The 16397-nt window shown below is 37.4% G+C and overlaps 1 protein-coding gene across 1 annotated transcript in view; it reads left to right on the plus strand.

Annotated features, from left to right (window-relative positions):
- The window catches only part of mnat1 (MNAT1 component of CDK activating kinase), a 92207-nt gene that overhangs the window by 12732 nt on the left and 63078 nt on the right, over positions 1–16397 (plus strand). Inside the window, exons 2-6 of the mRNA XM_078406762.1 lie at positions 894–1046; positions 3149–3222; positions 4414–4517; positions 9568–9708; positions 10615–10740. Of these exons, the coding sequence (XP_078262888.1) occupies positions 894–1046; positions 3149–3222; positions 4414–4517; positions 9568–9708; positions 10615–10740 (598 nt within the window). The remainder of the gene's footprint in view (positions 1–893; positions 1047–3148; positions 3223–4413; positions 4518–9567; positions 9709–10614; positions 10741–16397) is intronic.

Raw genomic sequence — 16397 nt, forward strand, 5'->3', positions numbered from 1 at the left:
AGAGCAATTTCCTGCTGTAATGTTGGGGAATCCCATTAAGATTGGGCTCTGTCACTGGACTTCACGTGGAATCCAGCTCTGGGGTAAACTGATGAATTCATCCTTCCAAATCTGTTAAGTGGCAGAGTTCCATATTTTTCAATGCACGTATGAAAGTCTGGGACTTTAGATTCAACAGCTGATGGCCAGGATTTCCATTTGGAAATATCGGCAAGAGCCTACACAATCTGGCCCACTGTTTTGTCACAAAGAATGCTTCCTCATTTGCAATTAACATATTTAGGCAAGTATTAATTATATAGATCTGAAATATTTTGAAATGGTCTTTTGTTAAGTTTCAATTGTCTTTTGTGACAATATTGGGGAAATGTGATATTCTTGTAGAATTTTTTTAAAAGCCTGAAAACCCCACATTGGCTTTCTCCGGGTGCACCGGTTTCCTCCTACATTCCAAAGATGTGCAGGTTTGTAGGTTAATTGGCTTTTGTAAATAGTCCCCAGTGTGTAGGATAGAACTAGTGTACCATTGATTTCTAGTCGGCATGGATTCAGTGGGCGAAGGGCTTGTTTCCACGCTGTATATATAAATGAAACTAAACTAAAAAAAAAAAAAATACTTGTAATAGCTTTTGTAATACTTGTAACACCTTATTATTACAGGATTATTAGGGATGCAAATTTTTTATCATTGTCTGAGTGAGTACATTATGCTGTCTTTACTGTTATTCTTTTCTAAATACATTAATTCAATCATCAAATATTCCCAGTGTATTTGCACATGTGGCGAATGCTGTTATTTTGCAATTGGGAATTAATTGGACAAATGCTAAGGTATTCGTTTATTCTATTGGGGATTTTAAAAACTTTAAAACAATGAACTCCTTTTTTAACAGATGCGAGAGCTGTGTGGAGCTGTTGTTTGTCAGAGGTTCTGGAAACTGTCACGAATGTGGCACAGCACTCCGAAAGAACAACTTCAGAGTGCAACTCTTTGAAGATCCGACAGTGGATAAGGAGGTAGAGATTCGAAAGAAAGTATTAAAAATGTAAGAAAATTTTACTTCTGCTGTTGGGTGGAATTCGTGAAAGTGGAAAGTGATAATTCATAGAATGTACATCACACTAACAAGCTAGAGTCGCAAGAGACTGCAGGTCTCGACTTGAAACGTTGTCTGTCCATTCCCTCTAAAGGCTGCATGACCCTCTGAACCGTTAGATGATGATTCGAGTCGGGTCCCTTCTTCAGACTGATCAAATGATGGGGAGCAAGCTGGAAAAGCGGTGGGGTTGGGGCAAAGCTTGGCAAGTGATAGATTGATACAGTTGAGGATTGTCAGATGGATGGAATTAGTAATAAAGGCTGGAGGTGAAAAGGAGAAAAAAGGGTGTCAGATAAGGAAAGAGGAGGAATAGGAGTGGAATGTAAAACCGGAGGTAGGGATATGGGTGGACATGAAATGTAAAGCCAGAGGGAGGGATATTCTTTACCTCCTTTACTTTATTGTCAATATAGTATCCTAATCCAAAATGATTATTTTTTTCGTGCAGGTTACTGATCCTATCTATCATTGATCTATACAGCACTATGAAGTTCACTTCCAGAATCTTATTCTCCCCAAGTCTATAACCTTAGTTCCAACCTGAAACATTGTCTCTCCATTTCCTCTGGAAATATTGCCTGACCCGCTGAATTCTTCCAGTATTTTGTTTTTTTTCTGAACAAGTTAACAGGGCCCCTGATGGAGATATTTGTGCCATCCATAGTCATGGATGGTTCTCTCATTCAATGGACAATTTTTCTTCTTTCTATTTCAGCATCCTTATTTCCTGCCCAAAATTAGTTAAAATCTTTTCTCTCCAAGAAAGGTATTTTACACAATGAATGGTCTGTGTTCCTGCTCTGAAAAATTTGATGCCAAAGTCTTCAGTTCCGAGTTTGAATCAATTTACATTATATGTTTTAAAGCACTGCCATTTTCAGCAGTCTGTGAAACCTCCCTTAATTCCTTTCATATATTTTATGGTCATTTTTCAATCCATTATATTGCATGGCTCCAGACTCTACAATCCTTGACCTTGCCATGAGTTTCTGAAGTGACTCTTTGTTCAAGGCCTTCTGTAATGCTAGTACTGCTCATCCACTGCATTGGCCAGATACTACTTAAAAGAAAATCCAATAACATTAGTTAAATATAAACCTTGTTGAAAAATGCATGCTGACAATCCTTTTTACTATGTTTGGCTGTTAACCATTTCATCTTTTAGCAAAGTAGTTGGTACTTCTGTTACCACCTGATGTCAAGCCATCTGATCTGTAATTCTGAATTGATAGCTTCTCCCCTTTTGAAGATGAGAATTTTGTTTACTGTCTGTCAATCTTCTGATGAGTCCATATATGAAACTTTAATTTAACTGATCTCTACAGAGTGTATTAATAATTGTTTCCTTTAGAATCTTTGGAAAATTGCAGGAACAAACAGGATGCCAAATATTATTGCATCAGTATGGAGGCATGGTGGGGCAGCGGTAGAGTTGTTGCCTTACAGCGCTTGCAGCGCCAGAGATTCGGGTTCGATCCCGACAATGGGTGCTGTCTGTACGGAGTTTATACGTTCTCCTCGTGACCGCATAGGTTTTCTCCGAGATCTTTGGTTTCCTCCCACACTCCAAAGGCTTCGTATAAATACAAATTGTCCCTAGTGTGTGCAGGATAGTGTTAATGTGGTGCGGACTAGGTGGGTTGAAGGGCCTGTTTCCGCGCTGTGTCCCTAAACTAAACTAAACATATGGTTTTCAAGGCATGATTTATTATAAATTGAAATTATTAATGGCAATTATTCTTTTTCTGCATTGCTTCTACTTACCAAAGAATTATGCAGGGAAAGATTTTGAGTCTCACATTGGCTCACGTAAAAGTGAACATCACAATGCTGTGCAAAAAAGTGTTAAATAAGATCAGTAAGCTGTCAGACAGGATATCTGTATGTATAATATTATTACGTTGAACCAGCTTCAAATTGCTGAAAAAATGTAATGTTCACTTTTTAACTTGTATTACCTAATAGTTTTTGTAATTCTGATTTTAGAATCATGTTATTTAATTGTAAGTTTGTTCAATATCCTTGTTTACTCCCTTTTTGATGTGAAGATACAACAAAAGAGAAGAAGACTTTCATAGTCTTAATGAATATAATGACTTTCTTGAAGAGATTGAAGACACTGGTAAGTCTATTTAAAAATCTCACTTTTAATCGTTCACAAAATATAGATGCCTTGACAATATTGGCATTTATTGTCCATACTGATTTACCCCAAAACTGAGAAACCAGTTAGAGTCAACTACATGGACAGTAAATATATAAATTATTTTCTTTATTGCTCTTTATCTCTCTAACATTTTAACCAAAATATATGTTTTTGAAATAGAATCTCTGGTTTTGCAATTCTTAGTCAATATTTCGGTGCAGGTAGAATCTGGGGTGGTTGATGGGAATATGCTAAGAATTAAATTAGATTAGTGCAGGATTGGTGTAAATATTTTGCCATTGATGCCAAAACCTGGATTGGTGAGCCGAAGGACTTATTTCCACGTTGTTTGACTCTTATTTTAAGAGAATAGAATGTTGTAGATTGACTAGTCAGTTTCAAATTGTAACCTAAAAATTCAATTGGCTTGGATACCCCTGCTTTTGGACCAAGACCTCATTGTGATCTCATTATGATGAGATGACAGTGGGTATGGTCACGTCATAAGTAATAGGAGCAGAATTAGGGCATTCGGCTCATCAAGTCTACTCCACCTTTCAATCATGGCTGATCTATCTCCCTCCTAACCCATTTCTCCTGCCTTCTCCCCATACCTCCTGACACCTGTACTAATCAAGAATCTATCTATCTCTTCTTTAAAAATATCCATTGACGGCCTCCACTGCCTTCTGTGGGAAAGAATTCCACAGATTCACCACCCTCTGACTAAAGAAATTCCTTCTCATCTCCTTCCTAAAGCAACATCCTTTAGTTCTAAGGCTATGACCTCTAGTTCTAGACTCTCCAACTTGTGGAAACATCCTCTCCACATAGACTCTATCCAAGCCTTTCATTCTTCAGTATGTTTCATTCTCCCTCCTCGCTCTTCTAAACTCCAGCGAGTACAGGCCCAGTGCCGTCAAAAGCTCATCATAAGTTAAGCCACTCATTCCTGGGATCCCTAGCTATCCCGAGATATGGGTATCTTCCATTCCTTGGAAGTGGTGTACGAAAGAGTCATCCAAAGAAATGATGACAATTCTGTTAAGTCAGCCATTTCTCTTGAAAAATATTTAAAGGTAATTTAGTTTAACAAGTTAAGGAGCAGATATTGGATTGTCTTGTAGGCAGTTCACAATCAGTCAGAAGCTACATTTTGTTTTGCAGTGAATAATCTGATGAACAATCTAGATGTGGAAAACACCAAAAGAAAAATGGAGCAATATCAGAAGGATAACAAGGATATTATTTACAAAAACAAGTTAAAACTGGTCAGTTGATTTCTTTAGATACTTACCTCAGTGAACTAATATACATGTATTTAGTCTTTTAAGTAGATTTCTTAATGGTTTATTCTCACAACCTCTTTCCTATGTTTTGGCCAGCATTTGACAGTTTTTACATCTTTTTCAATTTTCTTGTCTACCTCTAATGTTTGCAATATTATATACATTTACTTCAATTTTAATACCATTCTTATGTTAGCCAAGGATAGTCTAGAATCTTTACTTCTCAATGGAATGTGTCTTTTGTTGAGAATTATTTAATAATTGTGTCTGCCATTGTTTACCTACCAGTTTAACTTGGGGCTCTAAGGCATACTTTTTCCATGTTACAAAAAACATTCCCCTCCAACTGTAATCTCTTGGTAAAATGCATATTAAACTTGACATTCATCTTCTTGGATTGTAGTTTCTGAATTACACAGTAATTAATCTGTTCCATTGTTGAAAAATTCATATATGCAGCATCTCCAGTGCTATCTTCCTCAGTTTACTCTATCCCTAATCTTACAAATTGCACTCCTTTTTGCGTTTAAAAAAAATCTGAACATAAATGATTTTCTCGGAGAATTAATTTTGACCTTGAATGGTCTCTGATTGCTCGACTGCTTGTTGAGTATGTTGTGAGTAGGATTGTATTTTACTCCTTTTTAAATAGGGGTGCATTTCTCTATCTGATACCATTCCAAAATCCAGAGAGAAATGAAGAATTGAGATATTAGTTTTTCTATCTTAACCTTTTGACTGCCTCCGCAACATAGGATGCATTTAATTTGAACCGGGTGGCGTTAATTTTGAACCAACACCATCTTATTTACCACTCCTTTAATCCCGTTGAATAATTCTATTCCATGATTATAGGCGGCAAAATTAGCTTTACCTTTTTTATTGTTAACAGTTATATTACATGTAGAAAAATCAAAAATTATTTCCCCTCAAACCACGGTGCACTTGTTATTATCGTTGTGGCTTGATTAAGATTTTATAGAATTCAATCATTAGATTTCAACAATTATGCTTGGTACATTTTGTAGTGGATAGTGCAGTGGATATTGATCTAAAATCAGTTTGGATGCAAGTAATGAAGAGTAGGGGAAAGAAAACGTGAGTCATCTATAGGCCTCCTGGAATGTTAGCTCTGTACTTCTATATTTTGGGTGTTGCCAAAAGTTCAGATATGATTGTCTGTGGTACTATAACATTATTCTTTGAAGCACAATACAATACTATACAATACAATATATCTTTATTGTCATTGTACAGGGATACAACGAGATTGGGAATGCGCCTCCCATACGATGCAATAAATGAATTAGCTAGTCAGTATTAATTTAAACAATCCAATGAAACAAATGAGAACAGTTTTAAACAGAATAAAGTGCAAGTAGATCTGTGCCGGTTCACTGTGCGATGTGACCATCCGGCTCAGCAGGACCGGTTCATAGCAGCTATGGCCCTGGGGATGAAGGTGTTCCTGAGTCTGGAGGTGCGGGCGTAGAAGGCCTTGTATCGTCTGCCCGATGGTAGAAGTTTGAACAGACTGTTGCAGGGGTGTGACGGGTCTTTGTAGATGCTGGTGGCTTTTCTGAGGCATCGTGTGTTGTAGATGCCCTCCAAGGCTGGTAGCTGTGTTCCGATGGTCCTCTGAGCTCCATGGACCACCCGCTGAATTCACATAATGAATAGAAGTGACTGGGTCAGAATCCTGTCGAATTCCATTTTATTACTCTGGTAACCCATCCTAACTCATAGATGCAAAGTTATGGAATTGACCCGAAGGATCACCTATCTATGTTCTCCAGGGATGCTGCCTGACCTACTGAGTTATTCCAGCACTTTGTGTCATCCTAACTCATTATTTGTTTCTAAGAGTGTAACAAGTTAACCAGTTAAATTTCTATTTAGTGGACATCAAATCAAAGAATTAAATCTTATTCGCTCTTTCATTTAAGGCTGTGTCAGCCTTTCAGTCATTATTTTTCTTGAGTGTGACCCTCATTTTGTACAGTACTCTAGAAAAAGTATAAAGGAGTATTTTTGCTTTTTCCTGGTTGTTTTCTTGAGGCTGTTGAAATGTTAGCAGGTAATGATCATTTTCAGCTTTCCATAAACAATATGTAAATCTTACAAGACTCATTAACAATTCAAATTACTTAGTGATTATTTCCGATGTTGTGGCTAGACATTACCACAAATGTTATGCCATGTTACTTAAGCTGCTATTTTGTCACCTTTCTTGCATTGTTAAATATTGTGCAATCAAGGTGGTTTAGTACACACCACAGGGTATTTCACTTATCTCCAAATCCTATTTGGAGTCCACCATTTAAATCACCTTTTGTTTTCAGTTTTATAAGCAACTTGTTATTCCTCTTGCTAATTCTTTTCCAGGCAATGGATCAATTTTTCTCCTTCTTTGCTGTGCATCTCTTATCACAAATCTTTTGGAAATCGAAATAAATGATGTTTACTTGATCCTTTCCGCGATTTTGATGAATTAAATCTGATTTGTATTGTTGGCCTTTTTTATTGTTTGTCTCTTGAAAGTGAACTTTCAGCCCTGAATTTGGTTTCCATTAACTTTTCTAAGACCTAAGTTAGTCCAAAAGAGTAACCAGGCATTCAATTTGGCCTATTACAATAATGAGAGTCCCTCGTAATTATTTTTCATTATCTCAATGTACTTCAGTTCCTAATATACAATTGGAATTGTTACTCTAGCTTGAATCCATGCACAATCTACCCCTAAGCATGAAATGAAATTTGGCCCCATTTTTTTAAATGGCCTTGAGTTTGTTTAAATTAGACAAAGATTTTTCCCCCTTTTAACTGAATAGAACTAGCATTTGAGTATGTTATCAGATTCACAGAACGCTCCCAAGCTCTATAATTAATAGTTTTAATTTTAAAATGCATTCCCTTTTGTTTTGGTGACTAAATGAGGAAGCATTCTGGTTAAATATAAATAGTCTGAATGACTTGGAATAGTCCATGAAACTTTTTATTGAATTGGTTTAAAAGTTTTTCATTTTTTTAATTGAGTCTAAAATAAGGCTTCTAGTATTATGCACAAGGCAAAAAGAAACATTTTTTGGGATGCATTGTGTTGAATGAAGTAATCAGTTCATTTGTAAATATAATTCATTATCTGTTAAGTAAGGAAGACATATTATAAATCTATTAAAATGAAATAAAAAGGAACTGCAGATGTTGGTTTATATCAAAGATTGGCACAAAATGCTGGTGTAACTCTGTGATCCAAGCAGTATCTCTGGAGAAAATGATAGGTGACATTTCGGGTCGGGAGCCACCTTCAGACTGATTGTAAGGGTAGGGATAAAACTGAAAGCAAGAAAAGACGAGGGAAAATCAGGGCCAGCAACAGGTGACCACAGGCAGGGTGGTTCCTGATAGGTCAATTGTTGATTAGGGGTGGTATGGGTCGAGGAGTGTATCTGAAGTTATCTGAAATTAGATAATTCAACATTCATATTGCTGGGTTGTAAGCTACCCAAGTGAAATTTTATGGCATGTTTTGGATGTACCTGTATAAAACAACTAGAAAAAAGAAGCTAAGAAAATTATTTTACAGGACTTAATGAAATAAGTGACAAACAAGAATAAAGGATAAAGGTCAATAATGATCTCATCTTTGCATATTATTTCTTTATCCAATTGTTAAATCTGAAGAGATAATTTTTATTTTCAGTGATGTTGTAAAATGTGCCATAATTGAAATCAGTCACTGATATTTCATTATATTTGTTTTTCTCTCCACCAAATAATTTGTGGGCAAGGTATTTAGTGGAATGATTGAGCAGATATAATATGATTTATACTACCTTAGTTAATTCTGTATGATAGAAGTCAATCATTTTTACCTTTAGCAGTACTCTGTTTGTTAAATATTATAAAAGGATATCCATGTGTTTAACCAGTGCATTTTCCTTCCGCTCCACACTGATTTCCTCAACAACTCTTGCAATATATTTGAATAATGTTGAATAAACTTAAGGGGATTTAAACATTCTTTTTATTCGATGCCACACACTTCAATGATAATAATGAAAACACACTTCAGTGATAATAATGGAAATTTCTTTCTAAAATGAAAATTACAGTCTATATTTAGTCCTTAAAGAAGCAAGGTGTTGGAACTGAACAGGAAGAGGTTAAGGTTACTGCTTTTATGTAGGTTTCTAAAGGCAGAAGTGCTAGATGTAAAAAAGATGAGATAGGGTAAGATGATTGAAGGCTTTTGAAATATGAAGAATTGGAGACAGGACTTTGTAGTAAATTGAAGGTAAAAGAGACAAGGCTACATCTAAGAAGGTTGTTAGAAGGTGTTTCCAAAGTTGGAAAGTTATATAGGCTTTGAAATTGAAAATATGCACAGTAAAACTTTAATGAGGAGAAGGAGCATATAAAGAGATTCAGATTTTGTGCATGTGAGGGGGAGAGGTACAAGTGTCGGGCATCCCTAAGTTGGGTAGTTTGTAAAGTAGAGTTTGGAAGGCATTATGAGTTCTATAGGTAATCACGGATGCGAGTTAGGGTTTCAGTTCTGAAACCGACAGTTAGAAGATGGATATTCCATGGCAATCAGAATTTCCTAGATAACTTTGGCAATAGTGATTTGTGAGTTCAGGATGGGACAGGAATTGGCTTGAAGAGGTTTGTACTTGGTTCACTTTCTCTTGAATTGCCTGCAACTGCCTGTAACTATTGGAACTCCAATCATTTCAGTGTTTCTTGGCTTGAGGATTGACCTCACACCTCCAATATTTTTTTAGCATATTGACATCTTGAGATCACGCACCACTCCATGTATTTGGCTTTGCCTGTTAAACTTTCCCATGAAATGCCAGTGCTCATTAATGCTAAGTTTCTGTAACATGGCCATTTGATTTGGAAGCCAATGTCATACCTTAAAAAAAAATCAGACGCTGTAATTAGGGGTGCATGAGTGATGCATCTGGTATTCTTCAGTAAAATCAAATTGCTGTCTTACAGCAAATACAACTATTTTCTATTTTAGACCCGGGAGCAAGAAGACTTGGAGGAGACTTTAGAATTTGAACGGCAAGAGAATGATCGAAGACGAATGCTTTTATTGCAGGAAGAGCAAATGCAGCAGTTAGCAAAAAAAAAGAATAAACAAGCCCTCATTGATGATCTGGTAAGTGTGGATCTGAACTCTAAACTTAGAAGATAATAGAGGACTCAAAAAAAAAATAGAGCTGAAGCAAAAGAGCTGAACATTTACGGTTGGTAATTCTCCTTGTATATTCAAAGACAAATGTTAGTGTTATTCCTCTAAATATTTGTAAATATCTTTGAAACAGTTTGCACAGCAGGTTGGACATCAGTCCTGCACCTCTTTGTTTATTCTCTCATGTTCCAGAAGGTTTTAATTGGTTGCTGTAAATCACCCCTTGCTGTAGATTAATGTAAAAAAGAATCAAAGGAAAGTTGATAGATTTTCACGAGAGAGAATGTTGGAAAGCGTATGAGAAGTTAAGGAGAGGGGGAATTATGCTATTGCTCCTCTGCAAGATAGCATGGGATGAATGGTCATAAGTTTAAGTTGCAAGGTATTATTAAAAAGCACAGAATAAATATATTATTCATAATTAAATATATTGAATGCAAAATTAAAAGGACAGTGATAGGAAAAAAGTAGAGGATGCTCTAAAAAGCAGACAACAAAGTGAAATTGAAAAATATACATCTGTAAATATCTATTAAACATCCTTTTGTAAACTTGACTGAAGATGGATCTCTCCAAAATAACATTAATCACATCCAGAGAACTGAAACCTACGCACCTCTTGTCTTCACTTGAAAAGCTGATAAGGAAAATAATTAAAGAGATGTTTCTTGTCTAAATGAGAAAACACATTAAACCATGTAATACTGAATGAAATTAATATTATGCTCAATCTGTGACCCATGCAGTTTAGTTGACTTTGATCGTTCACAAATTGAGCATATGATTTTTTTTAAAAAGCTTTCATGATTTTGATTCCTGAATGCTAGGTTTTAAGGGCTGAAGAGACTAATCTGTCATTAATGTTTGTGGTAGGAGAGTTCCCAGCTGCCTGCCAGTATGCTCTTGGCTCAGCACAAGGACCGGGTTGTGCAATTGGAAACGCAATTAGAAACACAACGGAAAGTTAAATCTGTCACATTCTCAACTGGCATCAAAATGGTAAGAGATTATATACTTTGGATATAGTATGCTGTATATAAATACAATCCAACTAATGGCTTTTCAAAATGTTATATAGGACTTGGCTAACTTGTCTTGATTTTCTGCTTTGAGGCTACAAAATGTACAGCTGAATAGAATTAATTTTAAACTTCAAAAGTAAAGCATCACATTAATGGCAACTTGATCTGTGCACAGTATTTAAACTGGTTCAGTCAGGAAGTAGGACATGTTTTTTCCATACTATGATTTCTGCTTCCACTTGTGCAAAATTGAAAATATGGTAATATTGGAGAATTGTGCATAGGAATCCTTATTGATGTGGTTTGCTGTTCAGGGATTTTATTTTGCTCTAGTGTCACACCATCACATCTAACATTGGAATTAAGGGTATCTTTAAATATTGTGTCTTCGTTGGTCACTTGCTGACCAAGTTAGACATGTTGATGTAGACTTCAGTAAAGGTTTAGCTTTATATTTTCCCTTCCCTGTTGTCCTTTTAGTTGTGATTTGTCAAGCTCTTTCAGGATAATGAAGCTACTAAATAGGGAAGAAAGGAAGATTATTATGTTTCTTCTATGTAAAGTATGTTTCATGATTTTCATAGCCATTGCTACAATCTGGCAGTGGATTCCTGAAAGAGTTACGTAGTTGTAATGCAGTTACTATAACTGGTGCTCCCTTTTTGTTAAAGGGAAAAATATATTTGACATTATCAAAAGTTTAGAGATTGTGAAAATAGGTTCTTCAAATTGATAATCTGTGGTTATTCTATTCATGTGAAATGAACCTCATTGATTAGAACTTTACATGATAGCTATATCCTTATTTTACAATTTAACAGTTTGAATTGTTCAGTGTTCCATCTTTAAGCAATTACATTTATTAATGAAGGGCCTGCAGAATACTTGAGGCCAGTGGAACCTCCGTTGAAATGGTGTCCATCTGGTTGAGTCAGTATACGAGGTCAGTGGAGACATTTTAAAATGTCGAAACACATGCGTCTCAGTCTTTGAGTAGAGATCTTCTGAGCCATTGAACAAAGATGCATGATTATACATGGATTTAATATTTTGTGATTGCCAAGTTGTGGAATCATAATTTTAAAGGAAAAGTGGGAAACGATAATGGAATAGATCAATTTCATTTCAGTTGCTCAGTTTCACTAATCTCCATGGACAATCAATTGCATATTCAGACATCTACTTCTCTGCTTTAAGCTCGGAAAATCACCCAATCGCTCATATCTGACTTTTCCCCATTTTGTGCAGCTGCCATTTTCCAGTCCCTTGAGTCTAATTTCCAAATTATGCGTTTTCTACTTGTTGCCAATATTGGCTAAAAATTTGAGACACAATAACCGTCTACATCCTTAACAATGCTAGATAACTGATTTCTGCCCTTTTAACTCACAATTGGATTGGCAGTCTAAATGAATATCCTACATCATATATAGATGCATCCAGATTCTCCATTCTTAATTTAAAAAATAATTTAAAAGATTCTGTTTTTGCACTTGCAATTAAATGAGTGATTAATGGACATCAATTTTAATCTGAGTATTTACCTATTAGATGGAATGATTCTGATATTTTCATTGATTTTTTTAGAAAATAAGTTATGATTGTGACCAACAGAAAATGCTCATGCTTTGAATTGCACCATCTGAATGGAGCCATCTGGGAGCCACAGTAAAATTCACAGCACGAGCATTTTCTAAATTGGTGACAATGCTACCAGATTGCTGAATAGTCCTCCCGTAGTCCCAATCTTCTAACCATAGACTTCTTTATAATTATAATGGTATAACACTATATTCTGCACTCTTGTATTTTTCTCTTGCACTGCCAGTTGTGTTTGTGTATGGCTTAATTGTACTCGTATATAGAACAATTTGACTGGATAGCACGCAAACAGAGCATTTCACTGTATCTTGGTACACGTGACAGTAATAAACCATTCAAATTTACTTGTTGAAGCTTCTGTTTTCAGCAAGGCCATTCTGAGATAAACAGGGACCATGACATCAGTGCTATTGGTTAACAGTGATGGAAAACACTTTGAAGCATGCTGGTTGAGTTGCTTGACATTCCCCATGTTAAAAGACCGAGCCTAGCCAGCCTCTCCTTATAAATACAACCCATTATATCCATCAACATTCTTCTGAATCTTTTTTGCACTCTTTCTGGTTTAATTATCAGAGCCACATATGACGTCCTTCCCTCTCCCATAAACTTAAATCTTTGGCTGGGAGAGGATCCAGCCTGCCCCCTGTGTGCAGTTCCAGCAAACCTCAAGCACATCCTGGTCGGTTGTAAGACCAGCCTAACACAAGGCAGATACACCTGGCGACACAACCAGGTGCTGAGGTGTTTGGCAGCTGCACTCGAGTGCAAGAGAGTTACCACCAACGCCATGCCTATCAATGCCCAGCTACCATTCCCGCAAATCCAATCGTTCATCTGGGAAGGAGAGAAACGGAAGACTACCACCTCGCCTCTCAACTCATGCCCACTGAGCGCAGCCAGAGACTGGGAAATGCGGGTTGACCTAGGCCAGAGGCTTTCCTTCCCAGTTGAAATCGCAGCTACCAACCTGCGACCAGACCTCATCCTCTGGTCCAACTCCTGTCGGCGTGTTTACATCATTGAGCTGACGGTGCCCTGGGAGGAGGCTATGAACGAAGCATTTGAAAGGAAAAGGCTGAGATATTCCAACCTTGCAGTAGAGGCAGAGGAGCGAGGTTGGAGTGTAAGAGTGCGTCCAGTGGAGGTGGGGTGCAGGGGCTTTGTAGCCAGTTCCACTGCAAGGCTCTTGAGGGAAGTTGGAGTCAGAGGGCAGGCCCAAAGGAGGGCAATCAAAGAACTTGCAAATGCCGCTGAACGGTGCAGTCACTGGCTGTGGCTGAAAAGAAAAGATACTGTCTGGGCTGCCACGTGACCATCTTGAGGCTAACCATAAGACACACACCCAGGTCTGATCACTCTGCGGTGGGCCTGCCTCAACTGAGGGTGTCTTGTGATAAAAGGCCGAAACACCCAGTGATGTTGAGGTACACAACTGAAGATGTGTCGGAATGGTAGCAACATCACCTAGTGGTCACCCCCAAGAACAACACCAGTCAATTGTAGTGCAAACCTTAGGGATTGTAACATCTAGTCCTACTAATCATTCTTCCAATAGCTGGGCAACCATAACTGTGCACAGTACCCCGAAGGAGGCCTCCATAACTCCTGTATTTAATACACACTCCTCGACTAACATAGTAGGTGACTTACATAAACTTGGACTACCTAAACAATTCACAATAGGTGGTCCCTTTTCCAAAATGACTTGTGTTACTCCAAGGAGGGGATGGCTTCCCTTCCATTTCATAGATATAAAAGCATTGCTCTTCCAATTTCGGCCACTGTCTGTGCAACACTGGCAAAGTGAGTGAGAATGAGGGAAGTGGTGGAGAGCAACTCCTGGCCTACATCTTCACAAGGTGTACCAGCTGCTGAAGAAGGGCTCACTGGTGCAGACCTGTGCCATCAACGTCGAGTTTTAAGGTGAAATGACAAGGTGCTGAGTAACTCAGCGGGTCAGGCAGCATCTCTGGAGTGCACGGATGTTTTGGGTCGGGACCCTTCTTTAGACCGATTGCTGAATTACTCCAACGCTTTGTGTCCTTTGCGTATTAACCAGCATCAACAGTTCTTTGTTTCTACCTAGTTTTAAGGTGATTCCGACATGTAAAACCTGACTTGCATAAGGGTTTACAGAATCTAATCTTTACATAAGTTGGGGAGTGTCTGTACTCTGACCAATGTTGGTTAGCATGCCATATATCCTCAGCACCCTATTACCACTTTCATGCGACTATGTACCTGCACCCCTAGTCCCTCTGTTCTACAGCACTCCCCAGAACCTACTATGGATGTTCTGCCCGGGTTTGTCTTACCAAAATACATTATTGTATTATTCATACATAATACATAATTGTATTATCCTGAATGGAACTTCATCTGCCACTCCTCTGCCCATTGGCCTAGTTGATCCCTTGTAATTTTGGATAACCTTCTTCACTGTCATCAACAAACCTATTAATTATTCCCTACGTTCTCTTCCAAATTGTTAACATAATTAATGAACAAAGTGGATCCAGCACTGATCCCTGTGGCACACCACTTGTTACAGGTCTCCAGTCTCAAAACTAACCCTCTACTACCACACCTATCTCCTACCATGAAGCCAATTTTGTATCCAATTGGCTAGCTTACCTTGGGATCTCATGTGATCTTACCATCCAGGCCAGCCTACCAGGGGTACCTTGTCAAAGGCCTTGCTAAAGTCCATGTAGATACTGCATTGTCTTCACTAAGCTTCTTGGTGACCTCTCCAAAAAAAACTCAATCAAATTCATGAGACATGATTAAGCCATGCTATCGCTAATCAGTTCTTGTCTTTCCAAATGCATTTAGATCCTTTCTGGCACCTTACTTGTTGGTGAAAATATCTCTGCTGGGGCACAATTTGATTCCTAGCTCCCCACAATGTCTGCCGATACATTTGATCAGGTCCTAATATCTTTAATATATCTTGACACGCATGAAAGATCAATCAAGTAATAGAAACTAAGAGCGCATTACAAGATTTGACATCTACATGGGTTATGATTTGAAATTACATTGTACTTCAAAACATTAAATATTTCACAACGAGCCAAGAAGGTCATGAACCAATTTACTATTCTACAGTATTGGTTTCCAGTTTGAAAATGTAGTAAAGCTGTTGTGTCTGCTCCACATTGTATAGGCACCACTTTTGATTTTATCCTTATTTGGTAAGATGTAGTGTGGGAGTGGGAACAACGAATATTTAATACTTGCCCCCTGATATGCTCAACATTGAAATAGAATTTTCAAAGGGACCTGTTAAATATACAGGCACCTTGCATTTTACACATGTTTTATTTATGCAATTGTGAAATAATGCACTTATTTAATATCAAAACCAAATTTATATGCTGTATTTTTGAAATAATGCGTTCAAATTTATGCCAAAACTTGGCTGCATAGGTCATTATATTATTAATTTATTTAGAATTGTTTTAGAATTACATTCTGCTTTTCAGGAACTTAACCCCTGCGTAAAACGTGTGGCACCTGTATTTGGTTGCGACTTATGATCCTGTAAAAGTGCTTGGGCTTAGGTTGATAAATAATTTTAAAACTCTGGAGAAGTTCATTCAAGAAAAACACTGGTAGGTTAAACTTCTGTAGAGAAGTTGCAGTACTGGTCAGAAATGGTTAATCTTTATCAATTTCTTGTGTAACAAAGCAGATTCACAAGCAAATCATGAATATTATCGTCAATAATGAGTCTAATTTATTCTTAACTATTCTACAGGTATTTGGTTGGCAAGTCATTCTTGGGCTTCTTTCTCTTATAGCATTGATCTGTACTGTTGCAATTTTCTAACATGGGAAGTCGCCAAATGAAGGACAGGCAGTTCTGTACAGAAATACTTTGGGAGGGGAAATGGTATTTTAAGTTTAGATGCGGGTATGTATCTCCATGTAATATAGAGTAAGACTCGCAGGTCCCCACCCAACGAGCTGGACTGAATAGGTAAGTCCAGGATGTAGTAAGGAAGCAAGAGGGTGAGATGACAA

Source organism: Rhinoraja longicauda, chromosome 10 (genome assembly GCF_053455715.1).
Source record: "Rhinoraja longicauda isolate Sanriku21f chromosome 10, sRhiLon1.1, whole genome shotgun sequence".
In the NCBI taxonomy this organism is placed as follows: domain Eukaryota; kingdom Metazoa; phylum Chordata; class Chondrichthyes; order Rajiformes; family Arhynchobatidae; genus Rhinoraja; species Rhinoraja longicauda.